Source organism: Bombus bifarius, unplaced genomic scaffold (assembly GCF_011952205.1).
Source record: "Bombus bifarius isolate JDL3187 unplaced genomic scaffold, Bbif_JDL3187 scf7180000008407, whole genome shotgun sequence".
In the NCBI taxonomy this organism is placed as follows: domain Eukaryota; kingdom Metazoa; phylum Arthropoda; class Insecta; order Hymenoptera; family Apidae; genus Bombus; species Bombus bifarius.
The window spans coordinates 189,445-217,090 of NW_022884641.1; the positions used below are offsets into that span (position 1 = coordinate 189,445).

The following is a 27,646-nucleotide window of genomic DNA, read 5'->3' on the forward strand; positions in this document are numbered from 1 at the left end:
AAATTAATTTCACAATTTTCGTTCGTCTTGGCATCGTAAAAGTATGTTTTTTACACAGCATTCCAATCTCATTGTCAGCTAAAAACAAAATTTATATTTTATTCGATCAGCGAAATTGTATTTATTTCATGCAATTAAAATAATTGAAAAAAAATAAGATGAATATCGATCGGATGAAACTTGAATAAACACAGAATGTATATTTGAATTCATCGACGATTTAATAGACACAAAATGTGTGGTATATCATTTATATGAGAAAACATCTAATTTTCGTGTAAATAAGTGTAAGTAAAGCGATACATTTATTGCTGCATAGAAGTTATATTCGATTCACGACGATGCAAACTTGAACAGCAAACAAAAGAGGCATTTTCAACGTCTCGCAAGCTGTATGATCGATCGAAACGCCAGTTTTACCGAATGCCAGAGAATCAAAACACACATATATATTTCATATACATGTAATATATTATATGAATAAGGATCTGGTTGTGAGCCAAGAAACTGAAACCTACGTATAATATGCTATCAATTGAAACTAATTTTGCGACACTATTTCTCGTTATGTTTGTCAGAGCTAGTCCGAACACGCTGCAATACCTAGCAACTTGTTTGCAACTTTTCTTTCCCTCTTATATGAAAAATTGACTTAAATACGTATTACCATATTAAATATTCAGTTAATCAAATCATTTGCATATTTTTGGTGCTTTTTTATGCTTTATGGTTTATCGCTCGTGATCATTGTACGATACTCTGATGCATATCTTTTAATTAATGTAATTTCAACGGAAACTTTTGGTATGAAAAACGTTCCGTTGTTTGAATGATTTCAAAATAAAAACGAAAACATAAAAATGATTAGTGGATTCTCGTTAATAGGCTCAATTCATTCTTATTATTATCTATCAGTACGTTAAAATTAATTAATGTTGCAATCCTAAAAATTGTAAACTGTGCAATTGCAAACAATGTCACTTGTATCTATTCTATATCGTTGAGATGATTTGCGTCTTGCAGTTTATCGGTGTTCAATTATTTATTTATTTATTTATTTATCTTTTAAATTATTTATTATTTAATTATTTTAGATTATTGATTTAGATTATTGACCATTTAATTATTTTAGATTATAGACCATTGACTTTTTCTCTTGAAGCATATGTTTTCCCGTAAGTAGATCAGTTATCGGAATACATATTATTATTTGATGAATTGCAAAATGTTAAACATTCCCAAAATTTTCCAATTGATTTAAATTGATACAGAGAGTATAATGCATGCAATACACCACTGGTATACAATAGTACGTTTACGTATATACATACATCATACGCACACGACATGGGTATGTATGTATGTACCTATATGTATACTCATATGATACAGAATATATGATACATTTATAGATTTAAATGTACACATAATACCGCAAATACTAGTGTAAGAAAGTTGTGGCCACATCGTGAAAACTAAGGAACTATAATAAATCAGAGTATAGTATTTTATTTGTCGAGGGTACATCTTGATTTGATCCGAATGCATAACTTGGTTAATCGTAGTTAGGCAGTAGCGCCAGGTAAAGTACGAGTGCAAGTATAAAGTATAAATAAGTATATAAGTAAAAGGGGGTGTTGGTTGGTACATAACCGATGCGGTGAGAGGTGGCGTTTCGTATCATCGCGATAGATATTCAAATGGACGACTCCGCTGTGCCGCGCCACGCCTCGCCGTTCGCGAGTTGTTCGCGCACAAACTTTGTAGAGACCAAATGCATCTTATTTCCGTTCGCTACACGCTTACCCTATTTGTTCATCGATTTTCTCCTTGATTCAAGAAGAAACAAATCTCACGAAATTTTGTCGATAAATTAAGGACGATGCATCAAATAGTTTGCGCGGTCTAACCATCTCGTTCTAATCCATTTTCGAAACAAATTCAATTTTATCGCTGTTATCGTTAATAGAGTTATACATGCGAATACTCATTGTCAGCATTTGTCGAGAAAATAATATTTTGAGTCAAAAGTTCATAGCTGCGTCGAAGAACATAATGATCGAATGAACGCTGCAAATCTTCTTTTGCATAAAACGGAGTATACATGCGAATAGAATACCAAGCCGAAATAGTATGTACATATTGTATATCCTTCCAACAATTGATATTTGCATACTACCTTTTATTTTTCCATATTGCCGATTAATGGCAACTTTGAAAAACAAATTCCCATTATGTGTTTATTGAGTTCAGTGTCTGCATTTGTTACGTGTATCGTTGCTCGTTCACAACAGAAACGGGAATTAAATACAGATTTGTGACCATTTCGCGTGAGTCGTTTGACTCAAGCGCTAAAAATACACGTGTATAACAGAGATTTAAGGGCATACTCTTCATATATTGGAGTTGATCTGCCGTGAAACGATCAAAGGCAGGATACGCGCGCTGCTAGCCGATCTATTTCTATGCCAAGCGCCCTTCTCTGTTGTCCTATCTAGAACGGTTTAATCTTTCTCTCTTTTTGTTGCTTCCAAAACGGTCCCATTTATTGGAAAAATTGTCGTGTATTGTGTCGAATTTTCTACTCGACCCTTGTTAACATCGATTGGTTTACTCACGACCGGATTTCTGTTTCAAAAGACAAACTATTTCCTTTCCTATTTCTTCCTTTTTTTTCGAGCAATGTACCGAGTAAATGAGTTAAAATCGAAAATAATTTGAAGCACGTATTGTTAGTATATGAATTTACGTTAACATTACGTCTTCTATAAAGGTAACGACGATGCGTGTTAAGGACTCTCAAAAGCCACGAGTTTAGCTTCTACGAGTCGCAGATGTTGTGTTGTAGTTTCGGGTGTCAATAAGGAGCCCGATATTCCCCTAATTGGTCGTTAGGAAATACGCACGTATGACCAATGACCCGATGACGCAGCGACATTATCCGCGGTATCTCGCAACGCGTATAGTGTGTAGTGACACATAAGGATATCTTACAGTTAGAAGGATCTGTTTATGGGGTGAGGAAAGTAACGAATTTTGTGACAAGACGGCAGGGGTTTTGTGACAAGACTGACGATGGGTTGAATAACTCGGCGCTCGGTACACGGCACTTATTCCAAAATCTCGAAAGAGCAACGTTATTCAGGAAAAATGTCTACGTATACATATGTATGTATGTATGTATGTATGTATATATGTATATGCATATGTATGCAGTTAATGAGTAAAATAGTACAATATTAATGTTTTTGAAATAATTGTTCTAAAGATTACCTTTATCTCCTTTTTTCAATATCAATTCCAGCGCAAGGCAACCGGAAACAATTATCGGCCCTGCATTAATGTCAAAGGTCGATCCTCCGTCCACCGTATGACGTAATAATTAGAACTTGTTTTTTAAAACATTTATTTTATGCACGTCGCCTGTTTCGTGTCGCGTAACGATTTAAGGTTAACGAACACATCGGGTGGTCTCACATTCGATTTTCGATGTAGATGAGCCCACTATTTACTGAACATGATCAGGAATAACCGTGATCCCTTAATAAAGAGGGAAGAACAGGTAAAGTAAAGGAAAGGCACGAAAAAAGTGTGTGTTTGCGAGAAAAAGTGGCAATATGTATATAAAAAAATCACGAATTCTTCTAGAAGGATGGTATTAAAAGCGGCAGGTACGTATAATACACTAACTAATATGATAAACTTTCAAGATTAAGGTTAAGGTTAATATACAGGGTGGTTGGTAACTGGTGGTACAAGCGGAAAGGGGGTGATTCTACGCGAAAAAAGAAGTCGAAAATATAGAATAAAAATTTTTTTTATTTTTTTTTAATTTTTTTAAAAATCTACAGTGAGATCCGTTATAACGAGACGTGATAAAGTGCACGCGTACCGAGCGAAAATTCAAAGTCGATTTTCTCGAAAACAAAGCCTCAAACGAAAAATTTTTATTCTATATTTTCGACTTCTCTTTTCGCGTAGAATCACCCCCTTTCCGCTTGTACCACCAGTTATCAACCACCCTGTATAATTACACATATACTATGTAGATACAGACAAGACAATACAGCAAATGTATAATATTTATTAAATAAAAAGACAGGTTTTCGTTAACTTTCTTCTGTTGAATGAAAGAAACAACTTAAACTCGAACAACGTTCGGACAATTGAATTTAACTAATTCGAATACTGATATTTGCTGATTGATAAAGCGAATGAAACATGAGAAATATAGATACGAAAAACAGATTACTTCGCTGTGTTTTCGTCAAGAAAAGAATTCTATACAACCAATCTTTCCCTTTAAAAATTAAATTTATTTTAGTTTTATTATCTCTAAAATATTAGTTGCACTGATCTACGAACTGGAACGACGCAATTATAATAAGTAATTGTTTTATTCAATTGGAATATCTTGCAACTTAAAATAATGATTATCTAATTTTCTTTTAATCAAGGTTAATTACATTATAATCCCCATTGATTTTTTATGTCATGTAGTTTCTCACAAAAATATCTCAAGTTCGGTTAACTTTGTGTTTTATATTACTCGTATATTGTCTATACGAAACATGCGTACATACTATGTATGCGACTATATTTATATATAATGCACATATAGTTGAAAAAAACGTACATAACCTTAAAAATTTCTAATTTTTTTATAGGTTCAAAACTCAAACACTTGTTTATATTTTTGAAAAGGAATATATAGAATTAGAAAAAAACACTTTAAAGAGAAAGTACACATATTAAAACAAAATTAAAACGTAACAGTGACGAAATCGTAAAATAATATTAGCCATGTTGAACGATAAAATGTACTAAAATATGGAAAATGGATATATGTAACAGTTTTAAAAAATAAAAGTAAAGATTAGTTATCATTGTATAAATCCAGACGAAGAAACTGAAGAAACATATCTGTTGATGTCCCCTCGATTTATCGCTAAATGCTATGTACATGTATACATGTATAGGTAATTTAAAAAAAAAATTTTTTTCATTGCATCGGACAATCATAATTTATATGTATTTACATGTATGTTTAACCCCTTAACCTACAACTACGGGCATAACCCGTAGTACGATGATCGGGCCGAACGTAAATATTACGGGCATAGCCCGCAGTAGATGATCGGATCAAACGTAAATATTACGGGCATAGCCCGTAGTACGATGATCGGACCAAACGTAAATATTACGGGCATTCTCGAACGTAAATCGTAGGTTAAGGGGTTGACGTTGCAATGATATTGTAAAAAATCTTTTGGTTCCACTAAATCTCGATCCCTTCTATTTTTCTATTTTTATCAAAGTAGGATAAAATTAATGAATAAAGTGAAAATTAAATACAGAACACATATATATTGCATTCGATCAAACACGTGAATGTGTATACCTGTGCCAAAAATAATCAGTATCGAAGAGTATTATTTGTAAATTATTCGAAAAATATGAAAAACATCACTTACCAGAAGAAAAATATAATCAGTAGTAGATTTTAATCTAAGATGTATAATAGAGTAGATCGTTGGTTAAGCTGTTAGACAACGCGCATGAATACCATAGAAGAAAAACAGATCCAACTCCAACTCCGGCTGCTGTCAAGGCGACACTGAACAACCCCCTCACAGCGTTCTGTTATGGTTATGACTTGCGTTAGCTGCCGGGTACTATGAAAATCAACTTCCCTTTAAGGAGCGTGCGCAGCATTATTTATTTTCCGATAATGCGGTCGATTGTGCCTGTATAATGGAACATTCATTTTCTTCCTTTCATTACGGTTTCATGCGTGCAATTTGACAAATATAATATAAAGAAGTATAGGAAAATCAATTATTATTAATATTCAATAGTATTATTGTATATCACACGCTCTGTAATCACAATACAATTTATATAATAATATGTACATATGTATGATAAAGTAATGTTGTGATAATATCCTGATGCTTCCTACATGAAACCAGGTACAATTTGAATATGCCAGTGTTTGATGAAAAGCATATTTCGCCATCTATGTATATGCGTATGTAATGCACTAACGTTTCTCATCATCATTAAATAATCATTAAATAATTTCGGATAACTATACTTAGTGCAAGATCGAGTATTTTCACAACATTGAATTATCATTTATCGATGACTAAAGTCCTTACATAACTCTCTGGTATTTCTCCAGATTAAATTAATTAAAAATCGCTTAGGACACATAATACAATGAGATAGAATTAATTTTCCATAACACGAAATAAACAATTATGTGTCAATAATAAGTATAAAAGACAAGTTTACATCTGCATCGATAATTGCAAAATCATACTGATAAATTCAAATCCATTTTTAGACAATAATCAAAGTAAAGATTATCAATAATAGACGTTAAATAAATTTTCTATCTACAAGAGAATAATACATCCTGTTTTACCTACGTTTCATCATTTAACTTTAACCTATACGTACCTATACATACATAAATACAAAATTCTTACGGATCGTGTCTCTTGGTCTCTTTTCTTCCCCTTTTTCTTTGTATACTTTACGTATACTCTTACACATTTTATTATTATTATTATATCGTGTTAACTGCTTTTTACGAATATTGTATTATACATATTGTTACACATACTTGTGTCATCTACTTTGAAATTTGTAAACGCAGTGCAAAAAATTCTACAGATACGCATTAAAGTTGCCCTTGATAGATTATCAGCATTGAATGCTCTCACAAGAGTTTTGCATAAGTATGCTGAGCAATGATAAATTTGTTAATGTTAATGTGTAATTCATAATTTCAGGTTCATTTAGTTTGTTTAAAAAATCGAAACATTAATGATTATGATTAATAGTGATGTATCTGTAATGCAATTATTAACCGATCGTATACAGGTAGAAAAAGAAGGCGAATCGTTGGTAACTATTCGGGTATGAAACAAGAATAAAAATATTGATAGAAGTATTTCTTTCTAATAATTCAACAGATGTCCCTTAAGACGTACGATAGAGTAAATCGTGAGTACAAAATAAAAATTGCAACATATTATGAAGGAATAGACTTGTATTACAAATGTATTAATCATTTGGAATTGGTTCTTTTCAAAAAGTTGATTTTTTGTTGGTGGAATGATATGCAATTATTAGGAAAATGTTTAATTCATTTTTTATTGTATAAATATATAACCACAAAATATTACTAGAAAATAATTTTTGCAATTTGTAACAAGAGAAAATAAAAAGACAGAAACTGAATGAAAATTTTAACATAAAGAGACGAAAGATGAGGGAGTAAAATCAAAGTAAATAGAAGGTTGTAACTACATCATAAAGAAAGTTGTACAGTGTAAACATGAAAGCGATTAATTGTCAGCAAAATATTATTAATTGGAACGACGAACAATTATTACACAGTTTTCCCTAGCAAACCTTTTTCTCTAAGCGTTTCTCGCTTTACATCGTAATATATATCAACATTAACGACGTCAACGGCATCATCAATGTCAGTGCTATGTATGTAGTTGTTACTATCTCAAGTATCGCAAAGCTAAGAGACTTTACGCCTCTGTTTATGTGATGCAGTAAAAAATATATATATCTTTTCGATTTTTCTACAATTTCTTTACAGTTACTGTTTTACTTCTCTCAGTTACTGTTCCACCATCATTAAAATAATGAAGATTGGCGAAGATAGTTTGCTATTGTTATATGAAATTGAATTATTATTTTCTTATTCAGTCATAGCACACCATAGCGAAGAATAAGCGTAATTGTTTTCATTTATTTCTTTCCCAACATAACTGACAATCTGTACATTAAATCGCCTCAAGTCCTAAGCGCTTACATAAGGAAATTATTCGAACTGAATGTTTAAATGAATTTTACCTAATATTATTACCGCGGAATACCTCTTCTGAGCTTTGTTTGAAAAAGTGAGTAGTGAATAAAGAATAGTAATATGAAAGAGTCGTGTGTAAATATATACGCGCGCGTGCATTCGAATAACGGATTGTGAGATTTTTTTCCTTTCTTCCTCCTCTTCCTCCCTTTATCTTTTTACCCGTTAATAAGGTATCTCTTTTGCGCGCAACATCAATATATGCGATTTTTCCGGCTTTTGGACAAGTATGTTTCGCTATTATGAAATATACCGAATGTTCATTTCAGTAACTTGTCTATTTTGAATCGGAAGGAAGAAAGAGAGCTCGTGTACGTATGTGGATGTGCACATAAATCGAAGCAAAAGCCACGTGCAAATTACGTGCAAATATAAACAAATTTTTTAATCACTTCAATCTTGCAATGCCTTTTTATATTTTCTTGAAATGCATATTGTAAGTAAAATATCCGGTCGCAATTGTGTACTAATATTAAGATGAAGAATCACCAAAGAAAATATATATGTATATCTGAAAGGTAGCGCTTCGAATTGAAATTGTTGTACATATATAACCACAGTTTGCGAGTGTAGTTAATATAAAAACTTCTTGGAAAAGAAAATAAAAGTTAAAAGAGCAAAAGTCAACAACAATCACATTTCTCTCACTCGCTCACTCACTCACTCAACAGTCAATCGCTCAATCACTCATTTACACTCTCTGTCTTTCTGTCTGTTTGTCTGTCTCCTCTCTCTCTCTCTCTCTCTCAATCCCTCTCTCTCGAAAAGTACAAACTCTTAAGTTACCGCGCTTAATAATAATCGTTCGAAAGTATTATTCTAAGGAAAATTGTCTCATTACCCCTTTCTTTTTTTCTCATTATTGCGCTTTCAAATCAGTGGCGAACATCGCTAAATCTGTCGTGGTATGTCTTATCGTTAACCCCTTAACCTACAACGTCGAGCTAGATTCGTGGTGCGTGTTTCGTGTACATGTGACAAACATTTTTCTTTTCTTGACCGCATTTGAACGCGCAGATATATTTTCTTGAAAAATATTAGAAAGATACCCTTAAAAATCTTGTTCGATGATCAATTGGTAGTGATTATTTATGAAACATCTTGCAGCATAAAATTAGTAGTATTTTGCACAACTTCGAACGTTCAACCAGACCGTTAAATAGCTCGACGTTTGACCGACCCTGCCGATAGTTACAACACGCGCTGTTGGAACTTAAATCGTAGGGTAAGGGGCTAAATATAGCAAATAATGAAATAGAACTATAAACCATGCACAACTATAAATCACGTTATATCACATTCAGTGATATCGGACCCCTATTTTGAAAAAAAATAAGCACGAAAGACACATGTTTCATCAGCAATACCAAATAAGGTAAAACATAAGATATAAATCAATCATTGTACCATTCATGTTATTATGCAGATTTTTCATAATAAAAATTCTTCATTCCGTTACTCTTGAATTATTTGAATTATTTGAACCCTATAGGAATCTTGTATTATCATGAAAATTTCACTAATCGTCATTTTAATAATATCTTTCATATAAGCCTTCACGCATAACTCGAATACTCGGTATCAATATCGTATAGGTTGCCAAACACCGGTGGTTTCATCCCGGCGATAATAATGGGGTCGATTATCACGGAAGACGGTGACAGCCGGAAACTGATTGTCCTGTATGTACTTGAGTGTTGCGCGTACCTAAGGCAGAACATTTCAAAGAACATGAATGAAAAAGAATCAGGTATAATGACAGGTTAGAAACATTTATCCAATGTTGATCTTGTGATCGTTCGATCGATTGCATCGCATTACCTGTGATACAAAATGTGGCAGTTCAACTTCCGGCGCAGTCGAAAGATGTTGTAGAATAAACTGATCGGATTGAGCTAACCAGAGATCGACTCCTCTCAAAGGATCATAGTTGAACGGTCCGATTCTAAGTAAACCAAGCGTACAGTCGTAAACATCCAGAACCTACACAACGATAGACAATCCTTTATGGTTATTAACAATGCGTTGCAAGTAATTTAGGTTAAAGGTGTGCGTAATAAAATCGTACTTAGAATTGAGATTTACGTATTGCGACTCCTTCGAAATACTCGCGTACCCACCTGTTGACCTCCGGTTAAATGCCTAGCGCATCTCAGCGCTTGGTCGGGTCCCTTGTCGGGGAAAGTTGCAGGGAAAATCTCGCCCGTTTTTACATTCAATCCGATACCATATATTACCGGCCACTGAGTGCTACCTCTTATCGTAGTATTCAATTCGCCTACACAGCATATAGTTAGATCGATCTCCACTGGCTGCTTGTGAAATGCCGCTAAAAGAAATGCAACGTTTTTTATACTTTATCTAAACAGAAATGATAAAAAAAGAATGACCGGGGAGAGGGGAAGAGGAGTGGCGTTGGTGGTGGTAGCGGTAGAGAAAAAACTTACAAAGAATATTGCAAAACAATTCTTCGGAATAATTTCTTGGATCGGAATAACCACCAACGAGTTGTAGTTCCAGACGACCCTCTGGAAATCCAAGGGCGAGTTCTGTTACCCTCTGGATCATTGCTGCTGCTGCATCTTCTGTGCCAGCACCATCCAGGTGCGCTAACGCGGCAGCACCGGAACCTAAATCGCATATTGATTCACAAACGTATTCAATGAATGTGCGTGCGTTTGCACGCCCGCGTGTATCGAACTGTTGTCATCGTTTATTGGTGCAATTAAGCGATAATCGAAATCCTTATGGTAGGGCTTACCGGAATGCCTCACAACGACAATTATACAGGTAGTCATATCATCCGAGCCAATGATGCTCACATTTTCTGAAACAAAAGAATAAAGAGATAAAAGGCTAAACTTAGTTATTTTCGGGACTTATAGATTATTGTTTTCTTTTTGCAATTCGTTTGTTTCTGAATGAGATTGGAGTTAAAGAAAAAGGCAATGATTGCGAACGAGACACGGAGAATGTTAAAACTGACGGCTTTTTCTAGTAATGGCTTGTTTTATTCGCACGAGAGCTAAAGTATCGCTAAATCTACTCAGTTCTTTCTTGGTCTGACTGGCTATCAGTCTCTCTCTTGATGGTATATTAGTTCGCATAGCATATACATGTATTTGTGTTATTTTTCAATACTGAAATGAGCAGTGTGTTCTTTCGGAAAATTCTCGAATAAGACAAACTGGAGACGGCATCTAGTCCAGTACAAATCGCTGCAACTAATATTATGTAGTCACAAGCATTACTGGAGGGTAATTCTCTCGTTAGTTAGATCAAATACGAAATAGTCCGCAAGGATTACGCTGTTTAATTATACACGTGATTTGTCATCAGAGGCGACAATATTGGCTTTCTGTTAAACTAGGGTTGGTTATATGAGTACATACATATGCATGCATGATCCACGGTGTGATTGACGGCACTGCCTTTGAGTCAACTAGCAAATATGGAATTAACAATGAAACATAAACATTTCTATTATAAATGTATGTTAACAGTTTCTGATTTCCAGAGTTAGTAACTTATGGCGGCAATGATACGGTGTACGTAGAAATGCAGTGCTTTTATATTTTATTTAAATATTCCCTTTTTTCCTCTCTTATTTTTTTTCTTACGCACGCACGTACGTGCATAAAGGTATATGTACTCACAGAAAAATCGGGGTCAATTACATGAGTTGCACAAATGAATGAAATGGCTCATATTTACTGTCGTGTGGCAAAGTAGCGGCCATTTCCCTTTGACGTACGTAAAGAAGTCCCATCGGTCCCACTAATTTTGCTGGCATCGAACGAAGTTGAGCTGCAGTTTCACGATATACCGGATGAGCTACGTACAGCGATCTGCTATCCGTTGGAATGTCCTCTTGTAGGACTCCGTTTACCACCAGCACCATTCTGTATAACAAATTATGCAAGCTTCGTTAAAAATCAGAATAAACTATCATTAGTAGTAAGCAGTAAATACATCATACGCAATTCCCTAGTAAGTCGGAATAAAAATAATATTACGAAAGGACATTCTATAACGTAACTCATAACCATAACGTATTAAACAGCGACACTGATTCATAGGTATATATTCAATTCCGAGTAAACAAGCGAAACACGTACAAGTAAATCGCATAAGTACTACTTCCTTTATCGATATTCGAAAGAAATGGGATATAGATCTTTAGATCATTGAATAATCGACTAAAAATAAATATCGCGATAGGAATGAACAGAACGTATATGGAGCGGTGTCGAGAAAATTTGGCGATACATACATACATGTTAGATGCATTTTTTTAATAGGGTATTTTTCTACGTATCTAGGTTTACGATCTAAAAAGTATTACGACAAAGCTGTTTATGAGATCAATGGATCGAAGATTATCGGCAAGCATTGTTGGTATTCAGGCTTTGCCGTTTGCGTTAACTGTATTAACGATAAAACCCCGATAAACGCCAACAAACGCTCAGCTGTAGCTAGCCAGCCAGCTTAGCCAGCCAGCCAGTTGGCTGTGCTTTCAGCCATTAGTCAGCTGTGCCAGGTCAGTTGCTGGCCAGCCAGCCAGTCAGTCCGTCAGCCAGCCAGCCAGCCAGCTGCCAGCCAGCCACAATAGCCAGCCAGAAGAAGCCAAAGCCAGCCGCCAGCCGCCAGCCAGTCAGCGCCGAACAGCCGGTCAGCCAGTCAACCAGCCAGTCAACCAGCCAGTCAACTAACCAGTCAGCCTCTCTTCCTAATTTACTCGAAAGGTTAAGGTCATTTGCCCCGAATGACATTCTGTGTTTAACCTTTCGTTTGTTTAACGAGATTACTAACAAACCGAGAAGCGAAACTAGAGCGAGATTTCTTGAGATGCACCACCTCGCTGCTCATTCCTAAAATGATTTCCTATCAGTACGTTTTTTCGATTCTGATCTTTTATCTAAATGTAATTAATTTGGCGATCGGTCTTTTTCCTTGAAATTATTATCGACACGATTAATAAGTGAGGGGAGGAAACGCAAAAATAAGAAACAGGAAGTGAACAAAAGTTTTATGATCGATGAATGGCCTGTGTGCTTATATGTACATATTCTGAAACATATACATATAATACCTATGCATGATATAAATATATTTTGTATAAAACCAAAACGTTTTGATTTGAGTCGGCTTTCACCGTTTATGTATATTTTTATCATATTTCGATCGTAATTTCATCAAGCTTTCGAATAAAACACACTGCTACATTTTAAGTATAACGAAGACATGAGAGAAAAAGACAGATAGATAGATAGATAGATAGATAGATTAGAGAAAGAGAAAGAGAAAGAGAAAGAGAGAGAGAGAGAGAGAGTGAGAGAGGGGACAGGGAATGTAGCTCAATGTGAGAAACGTTTTCTTTTGACTTCTTTTCATCTTTTTAAAAAGCTCACCTTCTAAAAAGAACTACGAGGTGGTTACAATTTTCCAAATAGACGAAACTTTTCTTGATAGAAATGATATTGTCGAAGAGCCAATTTGAAAGATTGAAAATTTGAAAATCCTTAGCGTTTCTTCGCTAACTAGTCGATTTTTGATTTTGAGCCGAAATCGTAGCTCTGTAATATACTCGGCTAGTTTCGATCGATAATGTATTTATTAAAATTGTCTACACATTTCCATCGATGACGTTCAGAGCAACACAGCAGACAGAGCAACATCGGGAAATTTTCGAGCAGAAGTTTGATTCATATTTCATAGGTGAAACGAATAATTTGTAAAATAACACAGATATACACAAAGTCAGAGCGCGATTAATCGTAGTATTTAATGCACACAATGTCTACGTGATAGAAGAATGAATCGCGATTCGATCGCGAAGAAATATTTGAAAGAACATGAATCCCAAATCAAGCACACGACTACGACTAAGCATTCACAACAACGTTTCATTCAATCGTCGTCTCGGTTAGGCTGAACTCATTAACAAATCGTGCTAATTATGGCTTCTATTATCGGTTAAAATGCCGATTGGTTGATCGGCGCGATCCATACACGGGTAGTGGGATGGGTTAAAATCCAGTCGGGACCAATCGAAGCGGGTGGTACCGATCAGATATCAAGTCGCCGCCGCTGCCACCGCCGCCGCGCAGCCGACATCACCATCACCACCACGAATAACAAAATAACATGTTTGTTTCGCTTTTATACCTCCTCTCTTATTCTCCGTACCTCGAAAAGTGCTTTAAAATCAAAATCTTCTTCGCACAATGCTTTTTTCTTTCACTTATCTTGTAGCTGGTGTACCGCTTACAGATGATCGAAGCTATTACTAGAACAGTGGTAACATACTACTCTGCATCTAGTTTGATACACTATAGGTGTGCACTATAGTTTTATCAAAATTCATTGAGATACTAAATTAGTTTATACTTTATATATATTGTCATTTGAATCAAAACATAACAAAGTAACAAAACCAAATTTTAAAACTGAGATTTGATTCCTTACCTTTGAAAAGGTTAATTCGCGAAATGAATTGTCGATACTCTGACACTGATTATTTATGTACCTATCTCAAATTAAAGACATGGTAAGTTATGGAGGAAGATGGTAAAAATCGATGGTAAAACGGAAGATAAACATCAGAATAAAGATGCGTTGAGATTATGCTTGATTATATAAACTGTATTTTAATGACCTTTATCTCGATCGGTCGACATAATATATGTATGTATTCTCTCTTTGATATCCCTAACCTTTCTTATCTTCTACAGAAAATCTCTTCTTCCCCAAAACATTCTTCAACTATCGTATAATATAATAAATCTGAGAAAATGAAATTTCTTAAAATTTCTTAAATGCGATCTTCAGTCACTTATCAGAGTCATTTGTTTAACATTGTGTTTATTTTATGCGAGCATTTGTAATTCGTATTATAATTTTTTTTTTCATTTTGCAAACGTATCGTTTGTGTTGTGCGTATATATTTATACAGGTGGGTTAGCAATATTCTTGATTTCATAGGAAATATCCTTCTTTTTTGCACAACGATCTTTTGTATACAACACATGGAACATGAGTCAGATACAAACTTCTGTAAGATGTAGAAAATGAAAATGACGTTCGCAGTAAATAAAGATTAGTGTATCGTTATACACCAAAGAACTGTCGTATTCGTATTCGTCGGACAACGTGGCATATAAATAGTCTTTCTATTCCTGCTCTTTGCGATTTCTCTGTAAGTCATTATATCCGGCTTATAAATATAAAAATATCGTTTCGATGCCTACCGAGAGAACACTATTATTTACTCATGGGGGAATGAATAATGAAAAAAATGCAGATTGCAAGTATATAACCATCCTTGTCATCCTGTATGATCTTTATCATCAAAGTTAGTCAGATAAATAGATAGCAAGAATGAAATTTAGCTGAACGAAGAATTATCGACGAAATTATCGCGGAAGGACAAAAAGAAAGGAACAAATGTTAAGTCGAAAATGGAAAAAGATCAGTCGTAAAAAAGGGTAAGAAAAAGGATCGAAGGAAGGAGCGGTGGAAGGGCAAAAGAGAGAGACGGAATGGAACGAAACATCTTGGTTGTTCGTGACCATAACCGGCGAAGAGGTTAGTAATAGGTTGGTCGGTTGGTTGGTTGGTTGGTTGGTTGGATGGCTGACTAGCTGACTGTGCAGATCGAGCCACACGGAAATCCACTTGAAAAGTAGCCATTACCTTAATTATTGGTCTTTCGTAGAGAGACTATGTGCACGTTAGCCAGAATACGATGCGAAGTGTGTTGGTCGGTTCTCCTGTCCTGTACAATTGGTTGAGAATTCCTTTCCACGACATTTTGCTCAGAATCTATCGTTAACTTCGCAAGCTACTTGCAAGGATAATAAAAACGCAAAGAAACAAAAACGTTATATCGTCTAACGAAAGTATTTCGAAATCGTAAAGAAGCAATCGTAAAGAGCGATTAAAATAAAAGCATATTAGCAAAGGAAAGGTATTCGCTAATAAAGTTAATATTCATAATAAAATTAGAAATAAAGTAACATTTGCATAGCATTTGAAGGAACGTTCGAATGGCAACATGCGAGAAAATGGCCAAGTATGTACCTAAATCTCTCTCGGTCAGATTTTTTCACATTTACACGATCCTTGCTGTTTTCGAGGGTATAATTTCGGAACGGCATACCAGAAACTTGGTATCTGCTGCCCCTCGCTCGCTCGCTCTTCCTTCTTTCTACCGATTACTCGCATAATGCACGCCAACTACGTAGTTACACTCGCGCCACGTTACATGTACACCTATATACGGCTGAGTGTAATTACACAGCTAGGATGCGGCCACGCAGTTATTTATTTAAGCGTGCAAAGGGCCGTAGCCATTAACGGGTGCCTTTCCTCGAATCACCTTCTCTGTGGGGCTGGTATTCTAATGACTGGTGATTTCACTGAGAATCTCTACCAAGTAAATCTAAATGACTACGCGCGACTTTGCCCGAGCAAAACGAGCATTTTCAATCGAACAATTTTCCTCTTTCTATCGTCCACTTCCATGTGGTATACCATATACACCCGTCATTCACTTTGCTCCGTTTTATCTTCTCCTTAACCGATCATGACTTTTCGGTTCTGTTTATTCTGTTAAATCAATTCAATTCGCTTGATTAAATTAACCAATTAACGGCAAATTACCGTTATCATTATCGTTATCAGATATGGATATAGATTTTGTTGGGTAATTGAATCTTCGAGTCTAAAATACAACGATATCAATGTCATAGCTGATTAACTTCATCCTACTACAGTCCGCGGTATTCGCAAGGATATGCGGGTGCAATGCAATGAATATTTGTGTTAGCGTTATTATGCTATAGGAAAATGGAAAAATGATCGAAATGCGTGTTACGAAAGCCCTCCCCACACACACAATTCCACACTGTTTGTATACGGTATACTGTAATTGTAATATACAACGTCTGGTAAGCGGGGACAGCGCGAAAGACCAATGGAAAATTTCACACTGTGCCGCCGTCGCGTCGGTTCGATTGCAGACGTCACGAGTGAAATGATAAATTATTATTACCAACAGAGAATTGTTTACGCGAAATAAGGAGGAAGCAAAACGAGAAATCAAGTAACGAAATCGAATCATTCTGTGATAACAACACGAAAAAAGGAGGTCGACATCATTTAGTAACGCGTTTTATCTTGGGTGGAATTGACTTGCGAGTGCGACCAACTTGTGTCGTAACTTGTAACGACAATTCGATAATTTCACTGTAAAAATGTTCTTTTATTTCTTTTCTTTCTGGTTGTTCGTGCACAGCGAATCCAATTGCAACGATAATTTGATCGTTCTTTCCTCCAAGAAAATTGTTACGATTTATATACGTTACAAAGAACCAAATTAGTTGCGTAAAATTTCAACTGGCTTTCATTTGTAGCCAAGCGTTTTACCTAGTCATGCACCTCATCGTCGATATCAATGGATAGCTGAATTTATTTTGAATTTGGCGGGATCTACAAATCGAAGAATTCCGATTCTAACAGATAGCGTGAATAACGAAGAGCGAATATTACCGTTACCACCTATCGGTATTTATCAATAGCTATAGCAAATATTGTTTATTAAAGATATGAAACATCGCGATTAAATATCTATGCAACAATCGTGCTCATTTATTTGCTTTTGTTCGGTTGGAGATGATTTTCTTCGTTCTTTTTTCGATTATTCGATTCAATAGATTAACGTTATACGAGGAAAGAATATCTACTAGTACTAAAGAACATCTAATCGCTACTACTACTACTACTACTACTACTACTACTACTACTACTATTACTACTACTACTACTACTAATACTACTACTACTACTACTACTACTACTACTACTACTACTGCTACTACTACTACTACTACTACTACTACCACTACTACTACTACAGATTAAACTAATCGTTGCATCGCAAATGGTTTCTCTGCATGTTCAATGTAACAATAAGAATCTGCAACACGTTCAATGTACAATAAGTTTTCGTTAATAACGGTACGTTTGTCGATGAATTAAAATCCTCGTTGAATCACTAGTACATGTATAATCCAAGATAGAAAATTTATCGAAAAGGTTATCAACGGAAACCGAGCAAAAGACATTCTAACTCATCGATTTGCTTTTTTTATATACATATGTACGTACGATGGACATGAATAATTACCATATACAATTCAAAGGGATTCTACGCGGTTGGTTTTTTCCTCTTTCTAGATTACAACTAAAACATCTTGGAGAAATAAATGACTAAACCGTTTTACGATAAGATTAGTAGAGAACACGATCATCCTACATACTACGCCGAGGGAGAACCGACAATGAATTGAAAATAGAAAAATTCACTACGTTTGAGTGACGAAGCAATCTGACGATACAATCTGTTTTTTCCCCAATACGCAAATATCCCGATTAATTTTATGATCGTACATAATAATCGTGAATATTCCAATACGGTACGATTAAAGAATAACCGATATATGTATTATTCTAATTATCTGAATGAACAAACATTGAAAACATTGAAACAGAAAGTATGTACGTATTTAGTTAGACAAGTAAGAAACAAGCGAAATCATGAATACAGTAAAGGGACGTATGTAAGTATTTATAAGTGGTCACCGTGATCAGTCAAACTTTTACATCTTCGTCTTATCCCCAGTTTTCTTTCTGAAACCGAAAAGAGCCAGTCTGAACTAAATCGAATCGAATCGAATCGAATCGAATCGAATCAAAAATTTGTACACTAAAAAAAGACACGGACAGCAACCTGTTCGGTTTTAGCAGTTAAAATTATTGAATTTATAGTTTTTCCATAGTTGGAACGGGAGACGATAACGCACATAATAAGCATGCTCAGATAACGAGTAGCCGTTTGAGCTAACGTAGTCCGATAAACGGTGCCCAAATACCATATGTATATGCGTACATAAAAACGACCATCATCTAAAGCGGACCAACCACAAACAACTATTTACCAGATCGATTATCGAACATTCAAGTCTATCGATATCCTGATACTTTATTTCGACGTATTCGTTATACGTACAATGTTTGTTACCTAACGATCTCTAAAATGATCTTGTTTCAATGCAATGTTCTTCTCTTACCGAAACACCAATAATCCAAAGAATAAATATGTATCAAGACTTTATACATATACTTGACATAAAAGTAAATAGCGATTACAATATAATTACATTTGAAATGTAGATTTAAAAAAAAACAAAACAGCTGAAAATGTAATATAATGTAAAATCGGAAGTTCGCCCAAACCCGAAAGAGGAAGACTAAGTAAAATAAATAATATGGTTAAATTTTTAGTCGTTTCGATTCGTCATCGATATGGGAGTGCAATCGCAATATTGGATCGCAAGCGTTTTTTCATACTCACTTTACGGTTCTTCGGATTTTTCTTCAAACTGATCGACACGTTCCTGCCGCCATTTTTGAGAAATATGCTGCGTTTGGTATTGCTTTCGTTCCTTTTTTGCTTTTCCTCCTTCAACTTTTCGCGATCTTTCTGCAATATTAAAAAAGGAAAAGTTTTGAAAACGAAGCTTGAAAACCAGCTCCAAATTTATGATTTGAACATTCATTCAATTCAAACGTTTTTGTCGTGCCTTTCCTCTCTAAATTTGATTCGTTGATATTCCTTCAAACACTCCTAAGTCATATTGGTTAAATACGCGCATGTATTTGTCGCGTGATATGTATCTCCTATTCGAGTGAAATAAAACGAGACATTTTTTACGTTTAAGTCTAAACATTTTTCCCTCTCACTCCATTTGTTACATCCACAGGAAGGTTCTAACAATTGGAATGACTCATCACGAGTAACGGTAAATTATACCTACGTTCATTCGCTCTAACTTAGATATTACAAGCATCATAAAAATGCATTTACGTTGATACGAGGTTTACTTAGATCATATGAATCGATTAAACAATAGGAAATAAAGCTGTCGGTAGAAAAATCTCTCTAAAATTAAAAAAAAATTTAGAACATAGCTCGTTTGTTGGTTGTGTCGTGAATTGCACTCTACCCTGTTTACGTCACGTTACAGGAAACCAAATCCAGCGATTCTTATTTTCTTTTCAATACTTTCTGGTGCCCCCACTGTCTAGCGTTCATAGAAAGAAGAAAACACACACAAAAAAAGAGAGAAAAGAAGAAAGGAAGAAAGGAAGGAAGGAACAACCAACTACATATGCCATATGCTCTCAAATAACATAACTATAGTACCTATACATACGTACAATCGTAGTAAGTGAATTTGCATACAGTAGCCCAGCAAGCCTGCAATCGTCTGATTCTCTACATATTTATGCGCTACGACTTCCTCCGATTGTTTATAAACGTATTCGTTTATACTGGATGAACAATGTGACGAACTTATATCCTTTTTCTTTTTCCTTTTTTTATATACTCTTGCACGTACAATATGCAGTCGACTTTAATCGGAACACGATTAAAACGCGTTCTATGTTTCTGTATTTGATACGAAGTTATCAATTTGTCGACAGTTAACTATCGAAAGACTAGTACCTACGTTTACCTGCAAACGGTAATGGCAATTATAATTCCATAATCACGCTGATCTGTTGTCAAAATGTGTGATTACGCGCATCTAATCCGTGCACGCACGCAATTGTATAGGTGAAAAGAGTACGGATAGGATTCACGGCGTGAACGGCGCGTGCGTGGACACGGACGTAAGTACATGTGCACGTACACCACAAGCTAGTCCGCATTCCACGAGTGGAACAACCGGTACACGGTCCAGTGACTCTCAAGTTGCATCTCTCAAAGTTGTGTTCGAATGGGATGGAATCGTTATGCAACAGACAACAGAAGACGAGAGTCAGTGGCCCGTTGAATTCACGGAAGGTGAACTGTTCTTCCGGGTCCTCTTCTCTTCTTTTCCTATCTCACTACCTTTCTTCTCTCTTTTTCCTCTTTACTCATTTCATTCGTTTAGTTTCGTCACTTACACAGCGAACACGCGCTTATAGTTTGCGGATGGATTGAAATCGAAAGTCGTACTGTCCGTAACACAAAAAAAAATGACGCACACCTGTTTCTTACAGATAGTCGTCACTTTTTCCCCTCTTTCTCTTTGGTTTCTCGATTCTACTTTTCACGTGTATCTGTATCCTAATTCTACGAGATAGCATGCTCTTCGATATCCGCGTTCATACAAAATACGGTTAGAGTTAAAATGCAATTGTCTTATCGATCCGAACAGGATGCACTTATCTAACGACTCGCTTAACCATGGTATTTTCTTTATTTATTTAAAAAATGTTCCTCTGTAAAACAACGATAATCAATTTGATAGAATAATAAATTGCTACAACTCTATCTTTCCCTCGAATACGTCTGGGTCTAAGGATATCAGTGTCAAAATATCGGCGTCAAAAAGTATTAGTAGAACAATCGTGGTGTAACTCGATACCCTCAACGCTAAGTTTTGGCAACAATTAATATTTTGCAGGGCAGTAATAATACGTTCGTAAATCTCTGTGAGCGATAATTATCTAGGGAGCTAGAGTGAATCTAAATTTCTAATCTGCCCCTCCCTCCTGCCCTTTCTCTCTCTCTCCCCCCCTCCTTCATGCTTCGAGCTAACAATAAGCTTAAATCTGAGTTTCTGATTTATGTAGACCCCGTAGGGAGTGCAGTTACCAGGCCACTCTACACTCCACACACTACACAGTACACACTACGCACACCTTCTTTACCCTCAACGCGCATACGTAGATACACTTCTATGTATATATTCACATACCTAGCGTATATACTATATACGTAAGTACATCCATATGCTTACATCTATTCCCGGTGCGATGTTGCAACGATACGCATGTACGCAAGACACATTATCCTATTAGTGGTACTTACCTATACGTGTCGATGAAACGCATCACAACATATTCCTATGAATATAAACACCGAGTGTGTGTATCTGTTGAACCGTAGTGCGAATGAATTTGTCCAGACGCATACGTAACGATGCGTCAACAAAACATATATATGCACTTAAAATCAACTTTTATACAACTGTCGTCAAATTTTAATTGGACTTTATTGAAGTAAAAAGTAATCTATGATAATAGTATTTTTATGTAAAAGTTTTTTTTAAAGGCAATGATCTATTATTTCCAAAAATTTCTACGCACACGTAAAGCAACTTAAAAGAAAAGGCGTCGGCAAACAAATATATAAAATATCAAAGAATAAAAAAATTAAAAATTCGTTCAAAATATCTCATGTCCGATCCGATCGATACAATATTTCGTTTCGTATTTAAATTCTGCGTCTAATTTGATAGGATAGAAAATATAATAAATTTCCTTCCTGACAATAATATCAAATTTCATTCAAAATCACCAATAATCGACAAATACGAAGATCTAAGAACAAGTAGAACAAAAAAACAACACTCGTATAAAGGTGTATGCGAATTAACGTTACAAAAAGGAAACCGAGCCGTATCGAATCATATCGAGTCATCGAGTCGTGCATAGCATTGAAACGTTACGGAAAATGATGGTATATCGTTGGATGGCAAGTGGTAAGTAAGTAGCTGTCACAGATGAACTAGCGGAAGAGTAAAAGGTTAACACCCTCTACTAGCCTTAAGAGCATCTTAACTCAGTTTAGTCCGTGACTTAAGAGAGTTTCGAGAGCCGAGAGACTCGTGTATCCACCACTACTATTATCACCAGCTCTACTCTTAAATACACATACAGTATACATCCATATTCTCATCTCCCTGCCGCCGCGCTGCCTTTATCATCATTTGAAAAGACTCAAAATCTTATATTTCCAATCAAGATACCTCCATTTAATCATGTTACTGTTTCCAATTTCTTCTAACCAATTGATGATTATTCTCAATTGAATTTTGCAAAAAATGCAAAAGAGTGAAATATCTACCGTATATACTTTAGTCTGGCATATTTGTTTTCTTCTCCTTCATTGGAACGTCTAAAAAATTTAATAATTATTAAAGTACCAAAAAAAGAAAAAATTCAGGTTAAGATTAAGTCAATAGGAAACTGTGGCAGTTTATGGCTCGAGTTTGTGCGAATACCGGGGATTAGTTACAATTTCATGCACAAATCACTTTAATATTTTCCTATTAAGCCATATAACCACGTTGCACGAGTTCCTATTACAGTTGCAGAGGAATATATAATATAGCCTAAGTATATACTATGCTATATTATATATGTCCATACATAAAGTACAGTGGTGTACATATTAAACATGTACACAAAGGAATACTTAAACTCTTTTCAATCACATATGAATATGTGCGACGAGTCTAATAATAATTACGCGTGTCTAATATTCAAGAATAAAAGTAAAAACTGCGAGATTTCGGATCGTTACATAGAATACTCAAAATAGAATTAGTGAGAGCAATCATAAACGATGGATGAATTTTTGTAACTTATGAGTATAAAAATTCTATTTCCTCTTTAAAAAAAAAGGAAATAAGTAAAGTGTATGAAATTAATCGTATTTCATTAAAAGAAGATAAAAGCAACAGTTTCAAGGACGCAAAATAAAAATATACAGATTTTCGATAAAAATCGTAGAAATAATTGAAAGAGCGAAGGAAAAGAAAAAGGGAAAGGTAGAAAAAGATGGATAATATAAGATCGAAGAATGGCAAAATATTAGAAAAGAGAAATGAACTTGGACATACAGAATATATGGTTGGGCGAGTAAAGAGAATAGATGAAATAAATACAAAATAAATGAAAAAAAATTAAATGTACAAACGGTAGAGTAAGTAAAAAATTAGACGCGTGAATATATCGAAAAAATGGGTCGACGATTCTGGTTAGTGGTTAATAGTTATGGGCCATGCATAACTATTCTAATCTAAATGTAGCTATGTAATACTATGTAATCTAACTTAACATTATCATATAATAATATAATAGACTATGTAATCTAAACATAAACTAATCTAAATGTAACACCTATAGCAAGTATTGTATACACACGTGGTGTTCAAGAAAATGCTTGATACCAAGAACACACGTAGACAAGATACAACACCGAAGCCTCATGGCTTCAGGGTCCCAGCCACGGCCAGATTAATGAAGTTCATTCGCACAGTGACTCTCAATCGTTAATCGGTATTTCGTAAAGCTATTTTAGTTTTCGCTATACCCAACAATTCTTCTTTTTTTCAGGCTTTAATTACAAAAAAATTCCGGTAATATTGCAATTAGTAAAACAACTGATAGCAATATACCACTTCCTATAACGAATATTTCTTCAAATTTTGCTATTATATCATATAACTTTATCATTAATACAATCTCATCAAAAAATCAACTTGTTGGCTAGCTTCAAATATTATATATATATATTATATATATATATATAATAATTATTTGCATTAAATATATATGTCTGTGTATGAACGCACGGTCTTTTCGCGAACAATTAAGTTTCATCGTCCATCTATTTTATGAGTCAATTTTATTCTGTGCTTAATAATTCAAGAATAACAGGAACGCAAAAGAGTATTTTCCAATCGATGTTTAAGTGGTCTTATTTTTCAATATTCTTCTATATTTTTAAGTAATTTTCACATAAGTTTCAGTTCAAACGTTAACGTAATATTTAAATTAAGTAATTTCACTTATATAATATTAGACAAGTACAATAAAATATTGTTTCTTTCTTTCATCAACAAATTTGATAATTTATATTATCTAAACATTTTATAGAAAAATTAAATCCAGATTTACGGTACGATATATTGATATATCTATCGACCGATTAATCTACAAGAAAACAATATTAAAAGAACGAAAGGTGAAAAAGAAAACCGAATTTGATTGATCGACAAAAGAACTCAAATAGCATTACAATACGAGTACACTGTATACGACGCGCCGATTTCCTGTATGCCTGTATGTAATGCGACACTCGGCTTCGATAGTGTACACGTTGTCGCTTGTAAATTGTGCAAGTTGTTCTACGACGCAATTTTCCTACATACATATGTATACAGATATGTACAGCTTTTCACTTGATATCACTTGTATACCTCCACCTTTGCATACTTTACAATGCGTATGAAAATTCGAGAACTTTATATGTTCTGTTTCATTTTATCTCAATTGCCTTAGTAGATGTTAGAAATTAAATAGATTATGCTCATATTTGTTTTTATATGCGAATATTATCATATCTGCATTACTTGCACGTGTAAAATTATAAAAACTATAAAATTCTAAAATTATAAAATTCTAACGGCAACTGCACTATTTTATTAGACCATTTGCGGGCTTACAGGTCATGATATGCGAGTCGTAAAAAATTGTTTACAAACACATTGTCTTGGCGGTTGACTCCCAACGTTTACAAATACGTTAGAAACAGTTGTGCGCCGTGGCGTACTGAATCAAAAATTATAAGAATTTGTCAGAAATTAAAAATCTGTGAAAACCAACATTTTTTGTGTAATATACTTTTAATAAGTTTCAACATCGACAATGACAGCACTTACCACTTTACGGCAGTTGATTGAACAAATGGTGTCCGATTTTGCAAATAGGTGATGAAAAGGTAATGTCTAGTAATGTTGAACCTGCATTCGACAGGGCAACGAGGAGATGGCTATCGTAAAATAGTAGTTACGCAACAAGCAACTGGTTGTATGTATACACACGCGTTGTAGTCGATCCGAAACGAAACGTCAGTGGTCACACTGTCATCGTCACTGTCATCGTCACCGTCACCGTCACCGTCACCGTCGCCGTCACAGCCGCCGTCGCCGTCGTCGTCGCCGTCACCGTTACCGTTATAGTCGATATTGTCGTTCACATTGCCAGCACATAATGTTATCGAGCACACACGACGTAATAACTAACCAACTCGGATTCGTTCAAAGCTTGAGAGCGAAAGAAACGATGGAATGACGAGAGAAAAAACCGTAAAGATATAGATAGAAGAGATACGATCTGATCGTGGTAGTCGTGTCACTTACGATTGCCAGTTACACACAGTCCAAACAGAAAAAGTGAGGCGCTTCGAGTGACAGTTAAACAAAAATTCAATAAGATTGAACCGACACGTTTTCTTTTTCATTACAATTACTCACACAACATCTACATGGTCCGCACTAGCACTCGCGTCTGCACTCGACCTCGTCGTCAGAGTCGCCTCCTCTCCTACCATCTAGCTTCGTTTGTTTCCGTCATTCTTCGACTTTCGCGGCAACAATGGCGCCTTTTGCGATTCGAAATCATGTTTCAACTAATTCTAATTACAAAACCAATTGATTTTCTATAGTCTGTGCTTTCTTTTTTCAACAAATGATGATTGCTTGTTACTTATTGCATAATATTCCGAATGAACAGGAAACAAGATAGCTATAAAGCATTATAAAGCACTTCACTTTAATATGTGTATTTATTTTCATGCTTATTGCATATGTATCATATATAACTATAAATATATATCAATAAAAGGATCGTTATCAAATCTTTTCATAATATCCATTAAGAGAAGTAATTCTATAATTTACTTTAGAATTTCATAGAATCCTCAAAGTAAACTAAAAGTAAAATATATAACTACGTTCGAATATAATCAATTTATATATATATAACTTTATATATATTTATAATTTTTATCAGTGACACAATGTACCGATGTAATATATTTTTTTAAATACAAATACTGTCATATTATATATTCTCACAATGTGTTCCCTAACTTTTATGTTTCGTGAAAACGTTGTGTAATATGTTATTGTCTAATATGTTACATTACAGATGAGATACCTCGTTTATCCTTACATAACATACATGTGCATATATACATACATACATATATATATATGTGTATATATATATATATATATCATTGTACATATCAGGGGCGTGGTTGTAAGGTTGTTACTGAGGAATCTACTATATCGACATATGACACTCTTTAATATCCATTGAATCATAGTTGAATTTGGATGATTCCTACGACGTAGCACAACTATAGAGATACATACATATAAAAACAGAGTGCGTGAGCGAGCTGAAAAAGCGATATAGGAATAGGAAGAGAACGCTCCATAGAAACCCCTTGTGTCCTTCTCTGATAAAATATGCAGATTCGTACAATAAATATGCAAGTGAAACACCGATCAACGAGTGACGCCAGTGTGCATGGCCGATTAGAGACGAGTAGAAAGGGACCTTTATGCAGCGTTCTCTTCCTATTCTTATATTGTATCTATTTGCACTGTTTTACACGGTATTATATGATTGGCATACTTTACCTTTGTATCTCTATGGGTACAATCGCACAATGTATGTACATACTACAGATAAATATACACCCCATTCTTAATTAATATATATACATTGTATATGTGTACATTGAAAAATATTTGTTACTAATTAGACATTTAATATGAAAGTAACTTCAATGATTAAACTTTTTCAGATATATAACAGTTACTAGGCAAATCTCAGATATATAATTACATATCAGGTAATCAAGACAGTTCATAGGTTCTCCGTTTTTAGGTTATTAAGTATAATTTTTGTAAAAGCTTGTAAACAAAACGATAAATGAACGAAATAGAAAAACGCGGTACATTTTAATTTTTAAAAATATCGTTTCGAAAAGGAGCACAAAGAGAGAGAGACAGAGAGACAGAAAGAGAGAGAGAGAGAGGGGGGGAGGGAGTG

At 34.8% G+C, this 27,646-nt stretch overlaps 1 protein-coding gene across 7 annotated transcripts; it reads right to left on the reverse strand.

Annotated features, from left to right (window-relative positions):
- Positions 1-54: 54 nt before the first annotated feature.
- On the reverse strand, positions 55-26,119 carry LOC117212875 (protein N-terminal asparagine amidohydrolase). Of its 7 annotated transcripts, none has more exons than XM_033457989.1 (10): positions 25,942-26,099; positions 21,822-21,969; positions 19,311-19,439; positions 11,609-11,796; positions 10,656-10,721; positions 10,342-10,524; positions 10,015-10,223; positions 9,716-9,877; positions 5,475-9,601; positions 55-78 (listed from the first exon to the last, which is right to left on the reverse strand). In XM_033457989.1, the coding sequence occupies exons 4-9, from the start codon at positions 11,793-11,795 to the stop codon at positions 9,476-9,478; spliced, it is 933 nt and encodes a 310-aa protein (XP_033313880.1). In that variant the 5' UTR covers position 11,796; positions 19,311-19,439; positions 21,822-21,969; positions 25,942-26,099; the 3' UTR covers positions 55-78; positions 5,475-9,475. The 7 variants fall into 7 exon arrangements, with proteins under 7 accessions (XP_033313880.1, XP_033313879.1, XP_033313881.1 ...); XM_033457988.1 differs by lacking the exon at positions 21,822-21,969 and adding an exon at positions 25,462-25,542 and having other exon boundaries at positions 25,942-26,094; XM_033457990.1 differs by lacking the exon at positions 21,822-21,969 and having other exon boundaries at positions 26,056-26,119.
- Positions 26,120-27,646: the final 1,527 nt, after the last annotated feature.